The following is an 18,517-nucleotide window of genomic DNA, read 5'->3' as shown; positions in this document are numbered from 1 at the left end:
TTGAAATGACACTGTGACTTTACACAAAAAGTACACAAAAAATACTATTTTTTGTTTCTATGAATTCCACTTTTTACTACCTAAAAGTTCTACTTTTATCCACTTAAATAAATTTTCTTTTTTTGTTGTTTTCTTCTAATCCCTCTCTTTGCAAAAGAGTCCTGGATAGGTTTGGAAGAATTGTGACCTCATTTCAACAAGGAAACTTAACACTGGACCAGAGAGTTTAGGGTTTTAGGTTGTGTTTTCATAACCAGTTGATCCTTGCTAGTCATTAAGGTCTTTGTAGGTGGTATTTGTTACTTGTAGACTGTAAACTTGAACATTTTGTCTTCCACCTAAAGGTTAATTACACAGTCTTTATTTTTTTCTCTCTCTCTCAGCTATAAACCGTGTGTTGTATCAGCGCTGAGATGGTGGCACAGAGCTACTAGAGGTGAGCTCTGGAAGTCAGGAAGAAACTCAGATAAGGCAATAGCAACTGATGCGGGCAGCAGAGTGTGCCCACAACCAGCTCTTTTATTAGGGTCGATTTATCATAATTTCCTGCATTTCTTTCATGTCTATGTTGTTTTTGTTACTATAGTTAGTATCATTCTATCAATTAATCCCCCTCCCCGAACCAGACTCTTAGATTTTCTCCTATAATTCCAAGAGTATTATTACTGTGTCTATTTATAATCATGGAACTTTTAAGAATCATAGGAGTAAATGTGTCTCCTATAAATTAATTTAGTAACAAAGTCACCATTTCCATTCAACCAAATTAAAATTTCATTTTCCTTGGTAATTTCTGTATAAGGAAATTTGTGATAATCTGCTACACTCTTCCCAAAGCAGTTGCATTTTCTCAAGGACTCAGACTTGACTAAGTGCCATTCAAGTACTTGTAAATTTATTGATCTATAACTTTTGGTGAACTATCAAAATTGTAGATAATAATTTCATATATGACCATCCCATGTAATTTATAAATGAATTTGAATAAATATAACTATCTAGGCAGAGATTAAAAAAAAGTAGAACAAAGGGTATGTATAGTTCACTGAACTACTGTGCCTGAAGGCTTTTATCTCATAGTTCACTGAACTATTGTGCCTTTTGCTCCTTATCAGAGATCAGGTTTTCTGGTAGGATTATTGTATTTCAGCTGAAGACAGCATGGATGGTGTTCTTACTGCAGTTTTAAGTCATGACATTCCTATTTTGCAAAATACGTGTGCTTCAGCTTATCAAGAAAACTCTTGAGGTCTTGTGTGCCTCTGTTATCTAGAAAGAATACTTTTCCCCTTGTAGGAATTATCTGTAGATATTTGTGATGTCTGACAAAAGTTGTGGACAAATATAAATGGTTAAAAAAGAAATAACACATTCTTTTTAATAATTTCATACATATTAACTTCATTTACATTTCTGTATTGCCAGTACCTGGCTCATGTTAATCACTGCATATAGTATATTTAAGAATAAATAGATGGTTTTAATATGTATTGTTATTACAAATGTATGCAAAAATAAAAAACTAAGGTTTAGATGTGTGAAGAACATTGATAAGCTACTCAGGTTTCAGTTTAGGTCTTTTACATGTTAAATTTATTACTACTTAAATTTTTCATCCATATTATTCTAAGGTGAAGAAATGCTGATCTTAAAAAAATCAAGTGATGTATGCATAGTTTCAGCATTTATTGATTAAAACAGCACATTTCTATGACAATACATTTATGAGTTTTTATATAAACTGTCTGTCTCTCCACTGAATCATATATTTTCCAAGAAAAAAAATCTGCAAGGTATAATTAACTTGAACTTATCCTGCACAGCTTTCAAACTGCTTCTATCCAGTCTTTGAATGTATCTACAAAGGGGGATCTGTTGATATGGGGAACTAATGATAGTGTTTATGTTGTCATATAAAATTCACTATAAAAGCAGAATATGCCAGGTTCCCTGTCTTTATTAAGTGCGTTTTGTTACAGTGAAAAAATATTTGGATACATGGTGCATAAAATTTGTGGTTATTCTCAAATGTCAGCAATAAACTGGTATGCTTCAGTTACCTTCCAGTTATTAAGAAGAACAAAGTGAGGATGACCAGAAGAGTGAATCCCCCAACAGCTGCTGTGGCTATCACGAGAATCTGCCCTTGTTCTGCTGCCATGTCAGAAGCTGAAACAGATCCAATATTAGAATCAACCTGGTCATTGTACTATCAAAATTATGCTACAACTTAGTAATGAGGAGTCTTCAAAAAGATCATAGGCATCTGTATCATGAAAGAATATGCATGGTTTTCACAGTTTTTGCATGATAAAAACATTTTTAAATTATATTTTCTATGAACTTTAAAGGTGACTTCTTATACTTGAAAATATAGTAGTGGATACCAAAGAAACTTAACATATTTGGCCTTTGCTACAGATTTTGATATACAGGATGCAAACCTAAAATAAATGAGCTTTGCCTAAGGCTGCACAGCTGAGGTTGTAACCCACAACAGAAATCTTTCTTCTTTCTGACAAATATCAATAAACTCGATGCATTCCTAGTACCTCACATTTTAAGATTAAGTATGTGTTGCAAAATTAAATCAGCAGGCAGACTAAAGGATTCTGTCTGATATGTATACTTGTTCATATTTTTCCAATTTAAAACTGACCGACAACCCATGCGTTACATGCATTTTGATGTCTGTGTCCACAGAATGCAAAGACTATTTAGTAATTCCTTTTGAGAGTGACCTTCTTTGTATTTCATAGATCTTAGTTCAAATATTAAAGTTATAAATTCCCACCTTGACAGCCCAAGGGTATACATAGTAGGTGGTAAGATGTTTGTCAGTAATAGGAAAACTGACATTTAAAGCTTTCTTTCTTTAAAGAAAAGACCAGATAACATATAGTAACAACATAATTCTTCTTTCATTGACAAAATTCAATCTATAAAATGCCTGGGCTGCAAGCTTCAATTTTTAAAAAAAGATTCGTGGAATCTTTTAAAAAATATTAGTTCGATTGAATCTTTAGCATTTTTCATATTCTGCATTATTGAAATTATAATTGAGCATTATTTTTATTAGAAGGGATGGGCACTTGTTTACTAATAGAAGTAAGGAAACTAAAGCACAGACAAATTATGGAACTCGCCAAAGCTCTCAGAGAGCTATGACCAGTATTTAGGCTTCTGGATTTTTCTTTCATTTCTTTTTCTTATGCTGAAACTTAGAGTAATAATTCAGTTAATCATCAATATTCTAAAATATTACATCAATTAATCCCTTTAGTATCCCTTAACTTGAATAAATCTTGTTTTTTTTTATTTTAATCACTATAAATAAATATCCATTAATCTCTTCAGTTATAGGGGCCAAATTGAATCAAAGTATGTAACTGTAAAGCAAGCCCATAATTCTCATAATAATAATTTATTAAACTGGAATACTCAAAGGTTTCCACGGAAGGAGATTTTTTTGAGAATGAAGTATGCAGTATATTATGTGCCAATATACTCATGGTGATTGCATCCTTACCAGATGTCATCTTACTGGAGAATACATTGACCTGAAATGCTACTGTGCAGTCAGTAAGAAACCAGTCACAGCATTTACGATGCTCTTCAAGAAATGGAAATGTAAATAAAAACAAAAGTCACTTATATTCAGCTTTCAGCAAGAGAAATTTATTAAACCTTGGAATTAGATTTCAGTCACTAAGATTCAATCAAGATATTTTTAGGCAATCTATTAAAGTGCCAAGTTTCAGCTCATAATCTGTGCAGAGACAAGTTAAATAGCTGCATTTTATCCAACAAATGATATACAGAAGATTTTTATTGGTCTTTACTGGATTTCCTGATCTCCAAAATAGTACTGATATGAAAATTAATGTTATGCTTTAAAATGTCCCATTTTCTTGTTGAAAATTATTGAACAACAAACTGTAAGAAATAGATACTATGGAAAACAACATTAACTTTTTGATGATAAAGATGGAATTTATAAAGAAAACAATATTTACTTGGTAACTGTTGTATTTGTAGAATATCTATTTCAAGAGTTATGAGTGTGGAACATATATTTTCACAGTAGTCATGTAGTTAGCAATTTATTGAGACAATATATTCAAAGTACAAATGGAGGAAAAGATATAATTGGGTGCTTCTCGATAATCAGATTAAATAAAATATAAATAAATACTTAGTAAAATGACAACTTTACTAATATTTCTTCTCTTGCATATTTGTGATTACTGATTTGTGAACTTTATGATTTTAACTGGATAACAGTATATTAAGTTGTGACATTTTAAAGATGTATATGCCTGTAAAATTGTTTATTAAGCCTCTATATTAGGAATCCCAATACTTTTCTGTGGAGAATAAAATACGCAAATATGGAAGCCATTTGAAAATAATATTTAATGAGACACAGTATTTTGCTGGGAGTAAAATGCTATGAATAATGAGCTGGTGTCATTATAGAAACATAAAGCACATGATTAGCTTTATCAGCTACAATCATTATGTATTTAACAGTAGCTTAGCTATGTGTATGGCACAATGTACACAGCTTCCAATTCGTTATTAAATTTATTTCTTTACAATGGTCTTGATAGGGAGTACCATTATGATTCCTAATTTAAGTGGTTGTGTTACTTGCCTAAGGTCACACATGTAAACAAGAAAGTTGCTAACCCAACTTTCCTTTGCCTGTCTCCCAGCCTATGCTATGCCAGTATGTTAAACCACCAGTTTTTTTTTTTGACAAGCAGAGTTAGACAGTGAGAGAGACAGAGAGAAAGGTCTTCCTCCTGTTGGTTCACCACCCAGATGACTGCCATGGCCGTCGCGCTGAGCCGATCCGAAGCCAGGAGCCAGGTGCTTCCCCCTGGTCTCCTATATGGGCGCAGGGCCCAAGCACTTGGGCCATCCTCCACTGCCTTCCCAGGCCACAGCAGAGAGCTGGACTGGAAGAGGAGCAACCAAGACAGAATCGGCACCCCAAATGGGACTAGAACACAGAGTACCAGTGCTGCAGGCGGAGGATTAGCCTAGTGAGCCACGGCACCGGCCAAACCACCAGTTTTACTATCAGGAGAACCTAGAAGACCCAGCTGTATCAGTTGTCTTAGAACAACTGGATTTTAGTTTCATATTGGTAATGTGATAATTTTAAATTAAATATTCTTATTAAAATTGTTCAGAGAAATTTTACTATATTATTATGTTGTTCATTAAGACTAAAATAAAATATTCAAAAGAACAAGAATTTCCACATGGAAATGAGAGGGATGCTCAGGACCTGGTCTGCAGCTCTTGGTCCCAACAGGGAAAACTTCGTCATTTATCATACATACTACTGTTGATCCATCACATAGCGCTGACTTGATCCCCGAGTAATCTACAAAGCCTTTCAGTTTGTTAATAAAGCTCTCAACACTTGATCTTAGCCAAAAGGCTGAGAAGTGAATGACAAAGCTCTCCACACATGGCTCTAGCATGAGTCTCCAGCTTCACTTCAACATTTCCCTCCTCCCAGTTCCTTGAATGACCCAGTGATCACTTCCTAGCCACTCTTCCTTCTTGAGCATCACATCATTTGAGAAACATTTTGTTTTGTGTTTTAAATTTGGTTAAGTCTCCAGATATTCTTGTAGAGTCTTTTTTTTTTTTGACAGGCAGAGTGGACAGTGAGAGAGACAGGCAGAGAGAAAGGTCTTCCTTTTGCCGTTGGTTCACCCTCCAATGGCCGCCGCGGCCAGCGCGCTGTGGCCGGTGCACCGCGCTGATCTGATGGCAGGAGCCAGGTACTTATCCTGGTCTCCCATGGGGTGCAGGGCCCAAGCACTTGGGCCATCCTCCACTGCACTCCCTGGCCACAGCAGAGAGCTGGCCTGGAAGAGAGGCAACGGTGTGCCAGCGCCGCAAGGTGGAGGATTAGCCTAGTGAGCCACGGCGCTGGCCTTCTTGTAGAGTCTTAAAAACTACTTCTACAAAATGTTATTATATTTTGTTGAAATAACTTGTTTCTAATTTGTCTTTTCAATTGGGCTGTGAATTCCACAAAGCAGGAACTTTCTTCACTATGGTATCTGTACTGGGCTGAATTGGCAGGCTAAGGATCTTGATCATCCGAAGTTAACTGGGTTGTCCCAAATCTGGTGATGTATCTTTACAAGAGACAGAAGAGGAGAGGACAAAGGACAGATGGCCATGTAAGTACAGTAAATCCAACTTATTCAGTCAAAAGCCAAAGAATATCTGGAGACATCAGAAACTAGAAGGAGCAAGGAACGATTCTCTATTCAATTCTTTGGAGGGAGCATGCTTTGACTGACAGAACTGTGATCTGTTTTTTTAAAGTTACCTTGTTCATGGTACTTTGTTGTGAATCCTATGGAGCTATGGGGCTTGATCTGCAGGGCTAAAAATACATCTACAAATGACAAATGCTGATGAGGATGTGGGGAAAAAGGTACCCTGGTCCACTATTTGTGGAAATGCAAACTGGTGCAAGCACTGTGGAGGACAGTATGGAGATACCTCGGAAATCTGAATATAGACCTACATTATGATCCAGCCATCCCACTCCTGGGAATTTACACAAACCAAAGAAATCAGTATACAAAAGTTATCTGTACCTCCATGTTCATTGCAGCACAATTCACAGTAGCTAAGATACGGAATCAACCCAGATGTCTATCAAGTGTTTACTGAATAAACAAATTATGGGATATATACACTATGGAGTACTATTCAGCAGCAAAAAAAAAATCCTGTCTTTTGAAACAAGATGGTTGCAACAGGAAACCATTATACTTAATGAAATAAGTATATTTCAAAAATACAGATGCCATATATTTTCCTTGATCCAAGATAACTAATAGAGTGCCTAAAATGTAATATATTGGAATGAAATGGACATTTTGAGAATTGATGATTGCTTATAGCCCTTGTCTCTTCCATTGAGAAACTGTTTTGTGATGTTTTGTTTTCTTTCTCTTCATACTATTTGTTGAACTCTTACTTAGAGTAGGGTTAACTATATGATCATTAAGTATACTGGAAATAGATCATTGTAAAAATTTAGAGTGGGAATCTGAGAGGGAGGGGAGGAAGGGATGGAGTGTGGGTGGAAGGGAGGGTAGAGGGGGAAGTGCCACTATAAATAAATAAATATATATATATATATATAAATCTGTATATATGAAATATATGAAAAGTATATAACAAAAATTTAAAAATAATAAATAAATATACTTTTGAGTAAATGAAGTGAATGCTCACTTGTATTTGATGATTCTGGTAAGAAAAAAAAATCACTTAATTTAGGAGTAACTCATATCCCTACCTTCCCTTAATACCTGAGGAAGACTACACATTGTAAGAGAAGAGAGTGTACTCAATTCTAATTTAATCAGAAAAATCCAGTTCTTCTGTACACTTAAAGACAATGTCTCCAAGAATAAAAGAGCTCCTAGGAATTCAGACTCCTACATTTTATCAGGCTGAGTAGACTGAGCTCAGAAATATGAGCTAAGAACTTCGTAGTTCCTTCAACAAATATTTATTGAGCAATTGTTACATGCCAGAACTCAGGAAGACACTGGAGATGCAGTGATGAATAAAACAGACACAGTTACTGTGATGAGGTATTTACAACCAGTTCAGTGGGGAAGACAGACACTGATTAAAAAATTATGAATACAATTACTGTTATAAAAGGGAACCAGAAAGACATTGGAAGAGAAAAACCAACTACTAGAAATAAATCAGCTGACAGGAAGGTTCAGAAAATATAAGATATAAAGTGTTGGGAAAAGGAGGAGGAAGAAGAAGAAGAGATGCTCTTTGGCAAGAGCCATTCATTGACTTGATTCATTTAAATAGACACTTAGATAAACAAACCATGCTATCTACCAGATGGATTCCATGAAACCACAGACAATATGGCTCCAGATTCCTCTGTTACAGAAAGTTGTTTGTAATATTCTCTATTCGTTTTTTTGAACCAGAGGAGAAGCTTAATTTTCATTAGTTTTGTAGGAAGAAAATGTACCTATAATTTACTCATGTAAGTAGCACCTATACAGAGCAAACTTGTCCTTAAAAAGAACCACAATGAAATCCATGATAAGAAATGAAATTTATTTGTAATCAGCTGATTGGAAATGTTCCTTTGTGTAATGGAATGAGGTTGTATTCTTAGAAAAAACAGGTATATTAAAATGAAACATTTCATTTTATGGTTTGGAGAGATGTCAACTTCCTTAAGAGGAAGCAATTATACAAAAAGGGTTGCAAAATTGTTACTGAGCTAACATTCAGCACCTAGCCAGTGTTTGGCATAAGTTGGAATGACATTATGAAATGAGGTTTGCTTTAGCTTTACCTATTTTTAAAAAGGAAAATGTGAGGTTCTTTATTTGGAATCCAAATACTTAAAGAAATAGATTTCATGTCTTTAGGAAAGTGTGAGAGAATAGCAATTTGTCTATTTTTAACTGAAGTATTTTCTTTTATTGAAGCATATGATTTTTGTCTCCCTGTAATCAAGATTATTCTAGTTTATATTTACATTTCAAAGTAAAATCTGATATTTGTATTCTGTGTGATAGCTTTTTAATGTTAACTCTTTTCTGTTATGAGCATATTTTTAAAGTTATTGAAGATAGCAGTTACATGACTTTTTGAATAAAATGTTTTTCAAAAATGCTGTCCAGTGAAATAAATTTTCTTCATCATCTAATCAAAATGACTTTTTTTTTAGCACAACAGAAATTTGGACATAATGGGTTGGTAGCAATCAGCAAATTAATTTTAAGGTTTGCTGATAGCTAATACAGAAAAATCTCCTTTCAGGTCATATATTGCAATCAGGATTAGCTTACCCTTATGAGAATGAAATATCCAAATACACACACACACACACACACTCCCAATACACACACACCCCTAGGAATATATAATGGAAGGTAATTAATCTGCATAATCTCAGCACCACATGCTCATAGAGACAAAAGAGAATGAGTTACATAACGAAAGCCAAGAAAATGTTTCTCCTAGACAAACATAACCTTGCAGCACTTTAGATGATATTGTTTAAGCCACCTGGATTTGAAAGCATATTGCTTTTTATTTTGTCTCTTCCTACAATTTGAACTAGAGTCGATTTTTTCATAATGTCTTACATATCTTTTATTTATTTGTGTGTGTGGTTGTTTGTGTGTGTGTGTATGTGTGAGTGTGTGTGAGCAGAGAGAGAGAAAAAGGAGAGAGAGAGAGAGAGAGAGAGAGAGAGAGAGAGAGAGATACCTTTCAACTACTGGTTTACTTCTTAAATGCCCACGTCTAGAGCTGAGCTGGTGCTGAAGGTGGGAGCTGGCAACTCATTCTAGGTCTCCCATGTGAGTGGCTGGGGCCCAATTACTTGAGCCATCACCTATTGCTTCTTGTGGTATACATTATCAGTAAATTGGAGTGAGGAGCCAGAGTTGGATCTCAAATTCAGGCACCCTGACATGGGATATTGGCAACCCAACCTGTGTTGCAACCACAGGGCCAAACAATTGCTCCAGGATAGTCTTCATTACCACAGACACAGCACAATGTATAGTTTTAACCTTACATGACTAGACTAGTTTTATCATTTTCTATTAGGTTGCCTTTCTACAGTATCTCTTCCATTCCACATTATGTGGACAGATCATGATTTTTCAAAATAATGATTTAAAATACTTAGATTTCTCCCCATTACCTAGGTGAGAAAGTCATCTCTTCCAGGTGGGGGGCACCATTCTTTGAGATATCCAGGCATAGAACTTTGGACATTGCCCTCATATAATTCTCTTCTTTGCCTTCAGGATGATCATCATTACTGCCACATCTACCTTTTAAGTATTTCTTACATTCATCCCCATTCTCTCCAATTCTCACCCCTATTTCTTAGTTCAGGAATACATCTTATCACATTTATTTGAAATCAGCTAAACGGCAGTCGCAATTACATGAAATGCACTGAGCAACAGTAAGTAAACAAAAAGATAAAGACCCTCTAAAAAGACCCCTAACAGATGATATTCACATCCTAAGAATGCACAGTTTACTCCACAAAAGAGCTGTGATGCCTCACATCACTTTTATTTAATGCATGTTTACTGATGTCCAAGCTTACAAAACGGTATAATAATCATGCATTAGAAACCAGGTGGATGGGTTGGCCACGAAAAAGGGAGAAAGTTGTAGAAGTGCATAGTGTTAGGCATACTCACAAGATATGGAGAAACTAAATATCTGATATAATATTCCAAAATGTACATGTGTCGGAATCAAGGAAGTTTAAGATCCATAAGCACTTCAAGACTCAAGAAGTACTGGAGAAGTTACTATATTATAATTCAACACATTAACATAATCATCTGTCAATTAAAAATACTATGTCCAAATATTTTATTTAAAAAGGCAGGAGTTCATGTATACATGATTGGAAAAACATTTCTTTCCAAAATATGGCCCCTGGGTAAAAATTTCAAACAAGAAAAATGGTAATTTCCTGACAGTTTCAGTGATTTGCTTTTAAGTAGAAGTCCTGTGGAAACTGTCTAGTTACTTGCAGTGTGTTAGGCACTCTGCTCTAAATGTGTTTTTTTTTTTTCAATTTTCTTCCTTTTTTTTCATTATTTAGAGAATACTTTATTAGTTCTGTAATCAAACCCACGTAGATAAGACCTTACATATTTAATACAGTGCGTTACCCCTGTACAAATGGAAAAAAAAATTAAGTTTAACGTTTCTAGACCAATATGGCTGTTAATTTCTGTACAATGCCAACTCAACACGGTAAACTGGGATACTTTTCTCAAAGTTGACAGCACAGCTAAAGTTTCCAAAAATTCAATTATATATATGTATATATATATATATATTTATATAAAAAGACCAGTAATAGCAGTATGTTATGTATCAATAGCAGCAACAGCTTTTCCAGGTTCTGCAGTCATTTGAACAAAATTATAGAGACATCTAGCACACTCCATTAAAAAAAAAGAAAAAAGGTGAAAAAACAAAACCCCGAAAACAGCAAAGTTTTGTTACTGTCGTGGTACCTGGCACCATTTTTTTTTTAATTAGCTTCTCAATCATCTGGAAAGAAAACATTCTAGAATAACATCATTAAAAACAGCTCTGATAAAGCACAGTCACTACTACGTATCATGAAGCAGGTACAAGATATTTTACATTCACAGAGGTATGATACAGTACTGTCCTACATCTATAATACTAGAGGATACAATTAAAAGGCATTATTTGAGACTTGATTCTACTTTCCCAGCAGAGGGCAGTTTAGTATACATTAAGTAAAGATTTCAACAGTTTGCACCCACATAGAAGCACAAGGTGAAAAATACTGTTTGAGTACTCGTTATAGCATTAAATCTCAATGTACAGCACATTAAGGACAGAGATCCTACATGAGGAGTAAGTGCACAGTGACTCCTGTTGTTGACTTTACAAATTGACACTACTGTTTATGGCATCAGTAATCTCCCTATGCTCCAGTCATGAGTTTCCAAGGCTATGGAAGCCTTTTGAGTTCTCCGACTCTTATTTAGACAAGGTCATAGTCAAAGTGGAAGTTCTCTCCTCCCTTCAGAGAAAGGTACCTCCTTCTTTGAAGACCTGTTCTTTCCACTGGGATCTCACTTGCGGAGATCTTTCATTTAGGTCAATTTTTTTTTTTTTTTTTTTGCCAGAGTTTCTAGGTTTTCCATGCCTGAAATATTCTCATGGGCTTTTCAGCCAGATAAATGTGGTTTTTTTTTAACTTTTATTTAATAAATATAAATTTCCAAAGTACAGCTTTTGGATTACAATGGCTTCCCCCGCCCCCCATAACTTCCCTCCCACTCGCAACCCTCCCATCTCCCACTCCCTCTCCCATCCCATTCACATCAAGATTCGTTTTCAATTATCTTTATATACAGAAGATCAGTTTAGTATATATTAAGTAAAGATTTCAACAGTTTGCACCCACACAGAAACACAAAGTGTAAAGTACTATTTGAATACTAGTTATACCATTGATTCACATTGTACAACACATTAAGGACAGAGATCCTACATGGGGAGTAAGTGCACAGTGACTCCTGTTTTTGATTTAACAACTGATGCTCATTTATGGCGTCAGTAATCACCCTAGGTTTTTGTCATGAGTTGCCAAGGCTATGGAAGCCTTTTGAATTTGCCAACTCCAATCTTAGACGAAGTGGAAGTTCTTTCCTCCCTTCAGAAAAAGGCACCTCCTTCTTTGATGGCCCTTTCTTTCCACTGGGATCTCACTCACAGAGATCTTTCATTTAGTTTTTTTTTTTTTTTTTCCCCCACAGTGTCTTGGCTTTCCTTGCCTGAAATACTCTCATGGGCTTTTCAGCGGGATCTGAATGCCCTAAGGGCTGATTCTGAGGCCAGAGTGCTGTTTAGGACATCTGCCATTCTATGAGTCTGCTGTGTATCCCACTTCCCATAATGGATTGTTCTCTCCTTTTTAATTCTATCAGTTAGTATTAGCAGACATTAGTCTTGTTTATGTGATCCCTTTGATTCTTAATCCGATCATTATGATCAATTATGAACTGAAACTGATCATTTTGACTAGTGAGATGGCATTGGTACATGCTACCTTGATGGGATTGAATTGGAATCCCCAGGCACGTTTTCCAACTCTACCATTTGGGGCAAGTCCGATTGAGCATGTGGCAAACTGTACATCTCCTCTCTCTCTTATTCCCACTCTTATATTTAACAGGGATCACTTTTCAGTTACATTTAAATACCTAAGAATAATGGTGTGTTAATTAAAGATTCAACCAATAGTATTAAGTAGAACAAAAAAATACTAAAAGGGATAAAGTATTAAGTTGTTCCTCGACAGTCAGGACAAGGGATGATTAAGTCATTGTTTCTCATAGTGTCCAAATGTGTTTTTAAGAATTTTTTATTAATGTATTTATTTGAGAGAGAGAGAAAGAGTGCGTTTCTATCTGAGGATCACTTCCCAGATGCCCAGAATGGCAAATCTGGGCTGGGCTTGGCTAAGGCCGGGAGACAATAACCAGTAACTCAATATAGGTCTCTCATGTGGGTGGCAGGACCCCAACTACCTGAACTATCACCACTGCTTCCAAGGGTCTGCTTTGACAGGAAGCTGGAATCAGGGGCCAGGAAGTAAAACTAGATACTCCAATCTGGAATGTGGGTATCTTAATGAAAATCTTAATTGCTAAGATAAATGTCTGTTCTGAGGAATTAATGTTTTTGGAATACCTCAACTACACTAAAAGCTTCCTGGCAGAAACAGTATCTTTCAAGTTTATATACAACAAGATTAGCATAAGTACTTCTGTAGTATAAATATTAATAAATATATATTGTTCATGAAGAAGAGATGAACAATATATTATAGATTTAAGGAAAAAATGTCCCTAGCTAAAGAAAAGCATCCTAATTTGATTTATGTACCAATATTGATGCTTAAACATATCTTAGATTCATAAATAATCCCTTGTATATCTATATTTTGGAAACTGGCAGGTTTACTTGAAATTATTAGGAAATAATTTGAATTAATATTTTCCTAAATACCCCTGCATAGGCTTTGGATGATGTAAATAAGGAAAAATCATCAACATGGTATTGCAATAACATCTCTTTTTACCCCTCATTCAATATTTGCTGCCATTTACCAATAGGAAAAATACTTCTAAGATCAGAATTAAAACAGAGAATAGGAAGAGATTCTATGTTCAACTCAAGTAAACTAATTAGCAAATTCTCAGCTGAATGGAAACATAGCCGATGGACGGATCATTTCTGTTGAAGTCAAGACTCTCATCAGGGATTACACTTTTTCAGAAAGTGATTCCACAGCTGTGACTTGTTCTTCTACTCTGTCCCTTCTCCAGAGTACAACTCTATATGTCAAACTGCAGCTACACTGGGACACCAATGGTTTTCAGATTCACTCGTCATGATGACCTCAATTTACCTGTCAGACAAAAATGTCGAGTGGCATAAGGATAATTGGAAAATGTGAATTTGTTACAATTTGACAGAGAGGTAGCTGGTACAGCATGATGAAACAGTTTCTTTTTTTTTAAAAAAAAATAGACTCTTTTTTTTTAAACAGGTTCAGCAGTCAAGATGGCTTGCCACAAGTAGACTTTATTTGACAAATTGCAAATAACAATAAAAAGTGACAGAAGCATTTAAACAATTGGAACTACTATCAACGTTCTAAATATCAAGGATTTAGCTTGTTAGTATCTATTATTTCATATTGATACTGGCAGTTGAGATATCTTAGAACTTTTTTTTTTTTTGGAACTGAAATTCTTATGTCTTTATACATAAAGATTTTAGCCTTCTTTTAAAAGTTTAGATACAGTGTAGAATAGGATTTCCTTACAAATTTCACAAATTCCCTGGATCACTGATCCAGAACCATGTTCAATTTCAAATACTATTCAACATGTTCCATGATATTAATAGTGGGTATTTGTGTACAGGTAACCATATCTATGCATTTGAGCTTACAGCTTCTTAATACAATGTATTGTGGCTTGAGGTAAATAGTTTTGTACTTAAAAGTAGAGTCATTAAATGTCACAAATTTTATAAGGCTTATAAACTCAGATTTATTTGAAGTTATTTTTTTGTAGAAAAATATTTATGAAAGGTATCTCAATTTAAAAACACATACTGGTTTGTTTAGAAACATTTCTATAAAATTCTCCATGAAATCATTCATTGACTCATTACTTATTCATCATTCAGATTGTGCCATAAGGCTTGGGAGTATGAAGAAAACTAAAGTACTGTTTTTCATCCTCTAAGAAGATTATCTTTACTGACAGATGTAATGTATACACCTTAATAGTAATATAGTAAAATTGTTTCTGAAATGGAGGTGCATTAAGTGGAAGATCATAAGAGAAGAGTGAGAGAGTGGCAATCATAATGGGAAGAAAGGAAGATTGATAAAGGAGATTTTTCTTGAATGCCTAGAAGAAATCTAGAAATCACCAAGGTAGATATTGGGACATTTTAGTTTAAAGAAACAACACCACAAATTGTACATACGGACAAAATCACACAACATCTTTAGAGGTTGTCTATGTGTACTTTGAGATGTTTGACCTAGACCGAATGCAGAAGCAGAAGTTGAAGAGACAGGCAAAGAGTAGATCCAGAAAATTTAAATTGACTCAATCAATGTGCTTATGCTTTTCTCAAGTTATTTTAATACTCAGGTTAGGAGTAGAGAAAGAGATATGAGTTTACAAAAAACTGCAATTTTTGCTGGAGACACTAGCTCCTGCAGATATAAGAGAAGACACTGCCTGAAGATAAATTGAATACACAGGAAAACAAAATTGAGACAGAAATTATTAGAAAATGTAAGAGACAGAGAGAGGGGTTGTCTTCAGTCTTTCACTATTCCCTTGACTTCTCAGTAAATGATACAATAAAAAAAAACTTTTCATTAAATGAGTTTGTTTTTTGTCACTTGAAGATGAAAGTCCTATTCAATATAATTAATTAAGAGGAATTTGTATGTATGAAAGCGTTTCAAAAAGTTCATGGAAATGGAATTAAAATGGTTGTTTTGCTGAGAAAAAAAGTGAAATTCATGTATACAGGGTGTCTTCAAAAAGTCTGTGAAAATGCCTATTATAAAAACCTATGGTTGGCGCCAGGGCTCAATAGGCTAATCCTCCACCTGCGGCGCCAGCACACCAGGTTCTAGTCCCAGTTGGGGCGCTGGATTCTGTCCTGGTCACTCCTCTTCCAGTCCAGCTCTCCGCTGTGGCCCGGGAAGGCAGTGGAGGATGGCCCAAGTGCTTGGGCCCTGCACCACATGGGAGACCAGGAGAAGCACCTGGCTCCTGGCTGCTTCAAATCAGCGTGTTGCGCCAGCCACAGCGTGGCAGCTGCAGTAGCCATTGGGGGGTGAACCAATGGAAAAGGAAGACCTTTCTCTCTGCCTCTCTCTCTCTCACTGTCCATTCTGCCTGTCCAAAATAAATAAATGAACCCTATGTATGTTAGCCGGGCCATTAGAGAAGAAAAAGAAATGAAAGAGATACAGATTAGAAAAGAGGAAGTCAAAATGTCCCTATTTGCAAAGACATGGATTCTCTATGTATAGGAACCAAAATAAGAGAATTTGGCAAAGTTGCAGGATATTAAATCAACACACAAAAATCAACAGCATTCTTATATACCAATAATGTTCTGGCTGAGGAATAACTTAAAAGATTATTCCCATTTAAAATAGCTACAGAAATTAAATATCTTGGGATACATTTAACCACAGATGTGAAAAAGGTCTACAATGAAAATCACAAAACATTAATGAAAGAAATAGAAGAGGACACAATAAAATGGAGAAATGTTCCTTGTTCATGTATTGGAAGAATTAATATCATTAGAATGTCCATACTTTCCAAAGTGATTTATAGATTGAATGCAATCGCCATCAAAATTTCAAAGACATTCTTCACAGGAGCAACAAATGCTAAAATTCATATAGAAACACAAAGGCCCCAAAAAGCCAAAACAATCTGAAACTATAAAAACAAAGTCAGAAGCATCATAACACCAGATTTAAAGACATCCTACAGGGCTATTATAATCAATACAGTTTGGTATTGGCATAAAAATAGGCATATAAGCCAAGGAACAGACACCAAAGTCCCAGAAATTAACCCATGTATCTACAACAAACTGATCTTTGATCAATGAGCTAAAATCACTCCCTGGAAAAAAGGACAGTCTCTTAAACGAATATTGGGATAATTGGATTTCCACATGCTGAAGTGTTAAACAAGACCCTTCCCTTATACCCTGTGGAAAAAACATCAACTCACAATGGATGAAGGATCTAAGCTTAAGACATGAAACCATCTAATTACTAGAAGAAAATAGAGGGGAAATGCTGCAAAACATTGGCCTAGGCAAAGAGTTCTTGGGTAGGACCTCAAATCATAGTCAATAAAAACAATAATAGACAAATGGGATTACATCAACCTAAGAAGTTTTGCACAGGAAACAATTAACAAATTGTTAACAATCAAATTGAAAGGAGAACCTACAGAATGGGAGAAAATATCTGCAAGTTATCTATTAGGTAAAGGATTAATATCCAAAATATATAAGGAGCTTAAGAAAATCAACAACTACACAGCAAGCAATCCAGTTAAGAAATGAGGACTGGTTATGGAGACACATTTTTTGAAGAATAAAACACAAAAGGCCAACAGACACATGAAAAAATGCTTAGGATCACTAGCCATAAAGGAAATGCAAATAAAACCCACCCTGAAGTACTCCTGCATTCTAGTTAGAATGGCTATTATCCAAAACTCAAAAAATAACACATGCTGGTGAGACTGTGGAGAAAAGAGTACTCCAATACATTGTTGGTGGGAATGCAAATTGGTAGAACCATTTTGGGAAACAGTATGGAGATGCCTCTAAAAGTCAATAAACCATATGACCCAGCTATGCCTCTGCTGGAAATATATCCAAAGCTATTGAAATCAGCAAAGGAATGACATATTTGCACTGTCATGCTTATAGTAGCTCAATTCACAGTAGCTAAAATATGGGAGCAACCTAGATGTACATCAACTGATTGGATTAAGAAAATGTGGTATATATACAATGATGGAACATTACTCAGCCATAAAAAAAGAATAAAATCCTGAAATTTGCACCCAAATACATGGGACTGGAGTTCAGTATAATGACATATGTCAGATGCAGAAAGACAAATATGTTTTCTCTTATTTGTAATAATTAATATACAGAGTATAAAAAGTGTGTGGATGTCATATCATTTGGCATATAGTTATAAATATTGCTTCACCAAATCATACCATGTACATGACAATATAACCATCTTTCCCCACATTATATCATTATCATGTACCTCTCACTTTATGAGATTAGTATCTCTGTTTTCAAGAAAAGTAGTATATATGTGTATGTATATAGTATCCATATATGAAGTGCATGTGGCCAAATGTTAAAATTAGTATGAAAAGTAATAAACTTATAAAAAAGGAATAGAACACTCATTAAAAAGACACATTTATAAGAGTGTTAAAAAACTTACGCACATCTGTCTGTGGCTCTACCTTTCAAATAAATAAATGAAATCTTTAAAAAAAACTTATGCAGATTTCAAAAAGAAATTTTGTACCAAAGTAAAGTTACATTTTAAATCTATTTTCAATCAACCTTTAAGAATCCTCCATATACTAACATAACTAAAAGAGAAAGTGGAGGATAAGTAGGTCTTAATTTTTCTAAACTTGGCACTAGTAAGTTATCATTCACTTTGTTACTTGAACTGGATATTTCTGAACTTTATGATTTTTTTATTTTGATGCTAAACAGAGCCTCTTCAGTCAGCTTCATGACTGAATGAATAGGATTGGAAGGCTATGAAGAAATG

The 18,517-nt window shown here is 35.0% G+C and overlaps 1 protein-coding gene across 9 annotated transcripts in view; it reads right to left on the bottom strand.

The window, feature by feature from the left end:
* EPHA6 (EPH receptor A6) overlaps positions 1-18,517 on the bottom strand; it is a 1,017,309-nt gene that overhangs the window by 263,609 nt on the left and 735,183 nt on the right. For all 9 annotated transcript variants that reach the window (XM_017347166.3, XM_051859383.2, XM_051859384.2 and 6 more), the window contains one exon: positions 2,061-2,169. In XM_017347166.3, coding sequence (XP_017202655.3) covers positions 2,061-2,169 — 109 coding nt within the window. The remainder of the gene's footprint in view (positions 1-2,060; positions 2,170-18,517) is intronic.

Source organism: Oryctolagus cuniculus, chromosome 4 (genome assembly GCF_964237555.1).
Source record: "Oryctolagus cuniculus chromosome 4, mOryCun1.1, whole genome shotgun sequence".
Taxonomy (NCBI): Eukaryota; Metazoa; Chordata; class Mammalia; order Lagomorpha; family Leporidae; genus Oryctolagus; species Oryctolagus cuniculus.
This window is presented reverse-complemented; position numbering and strand designations above follow the sequence as displayed.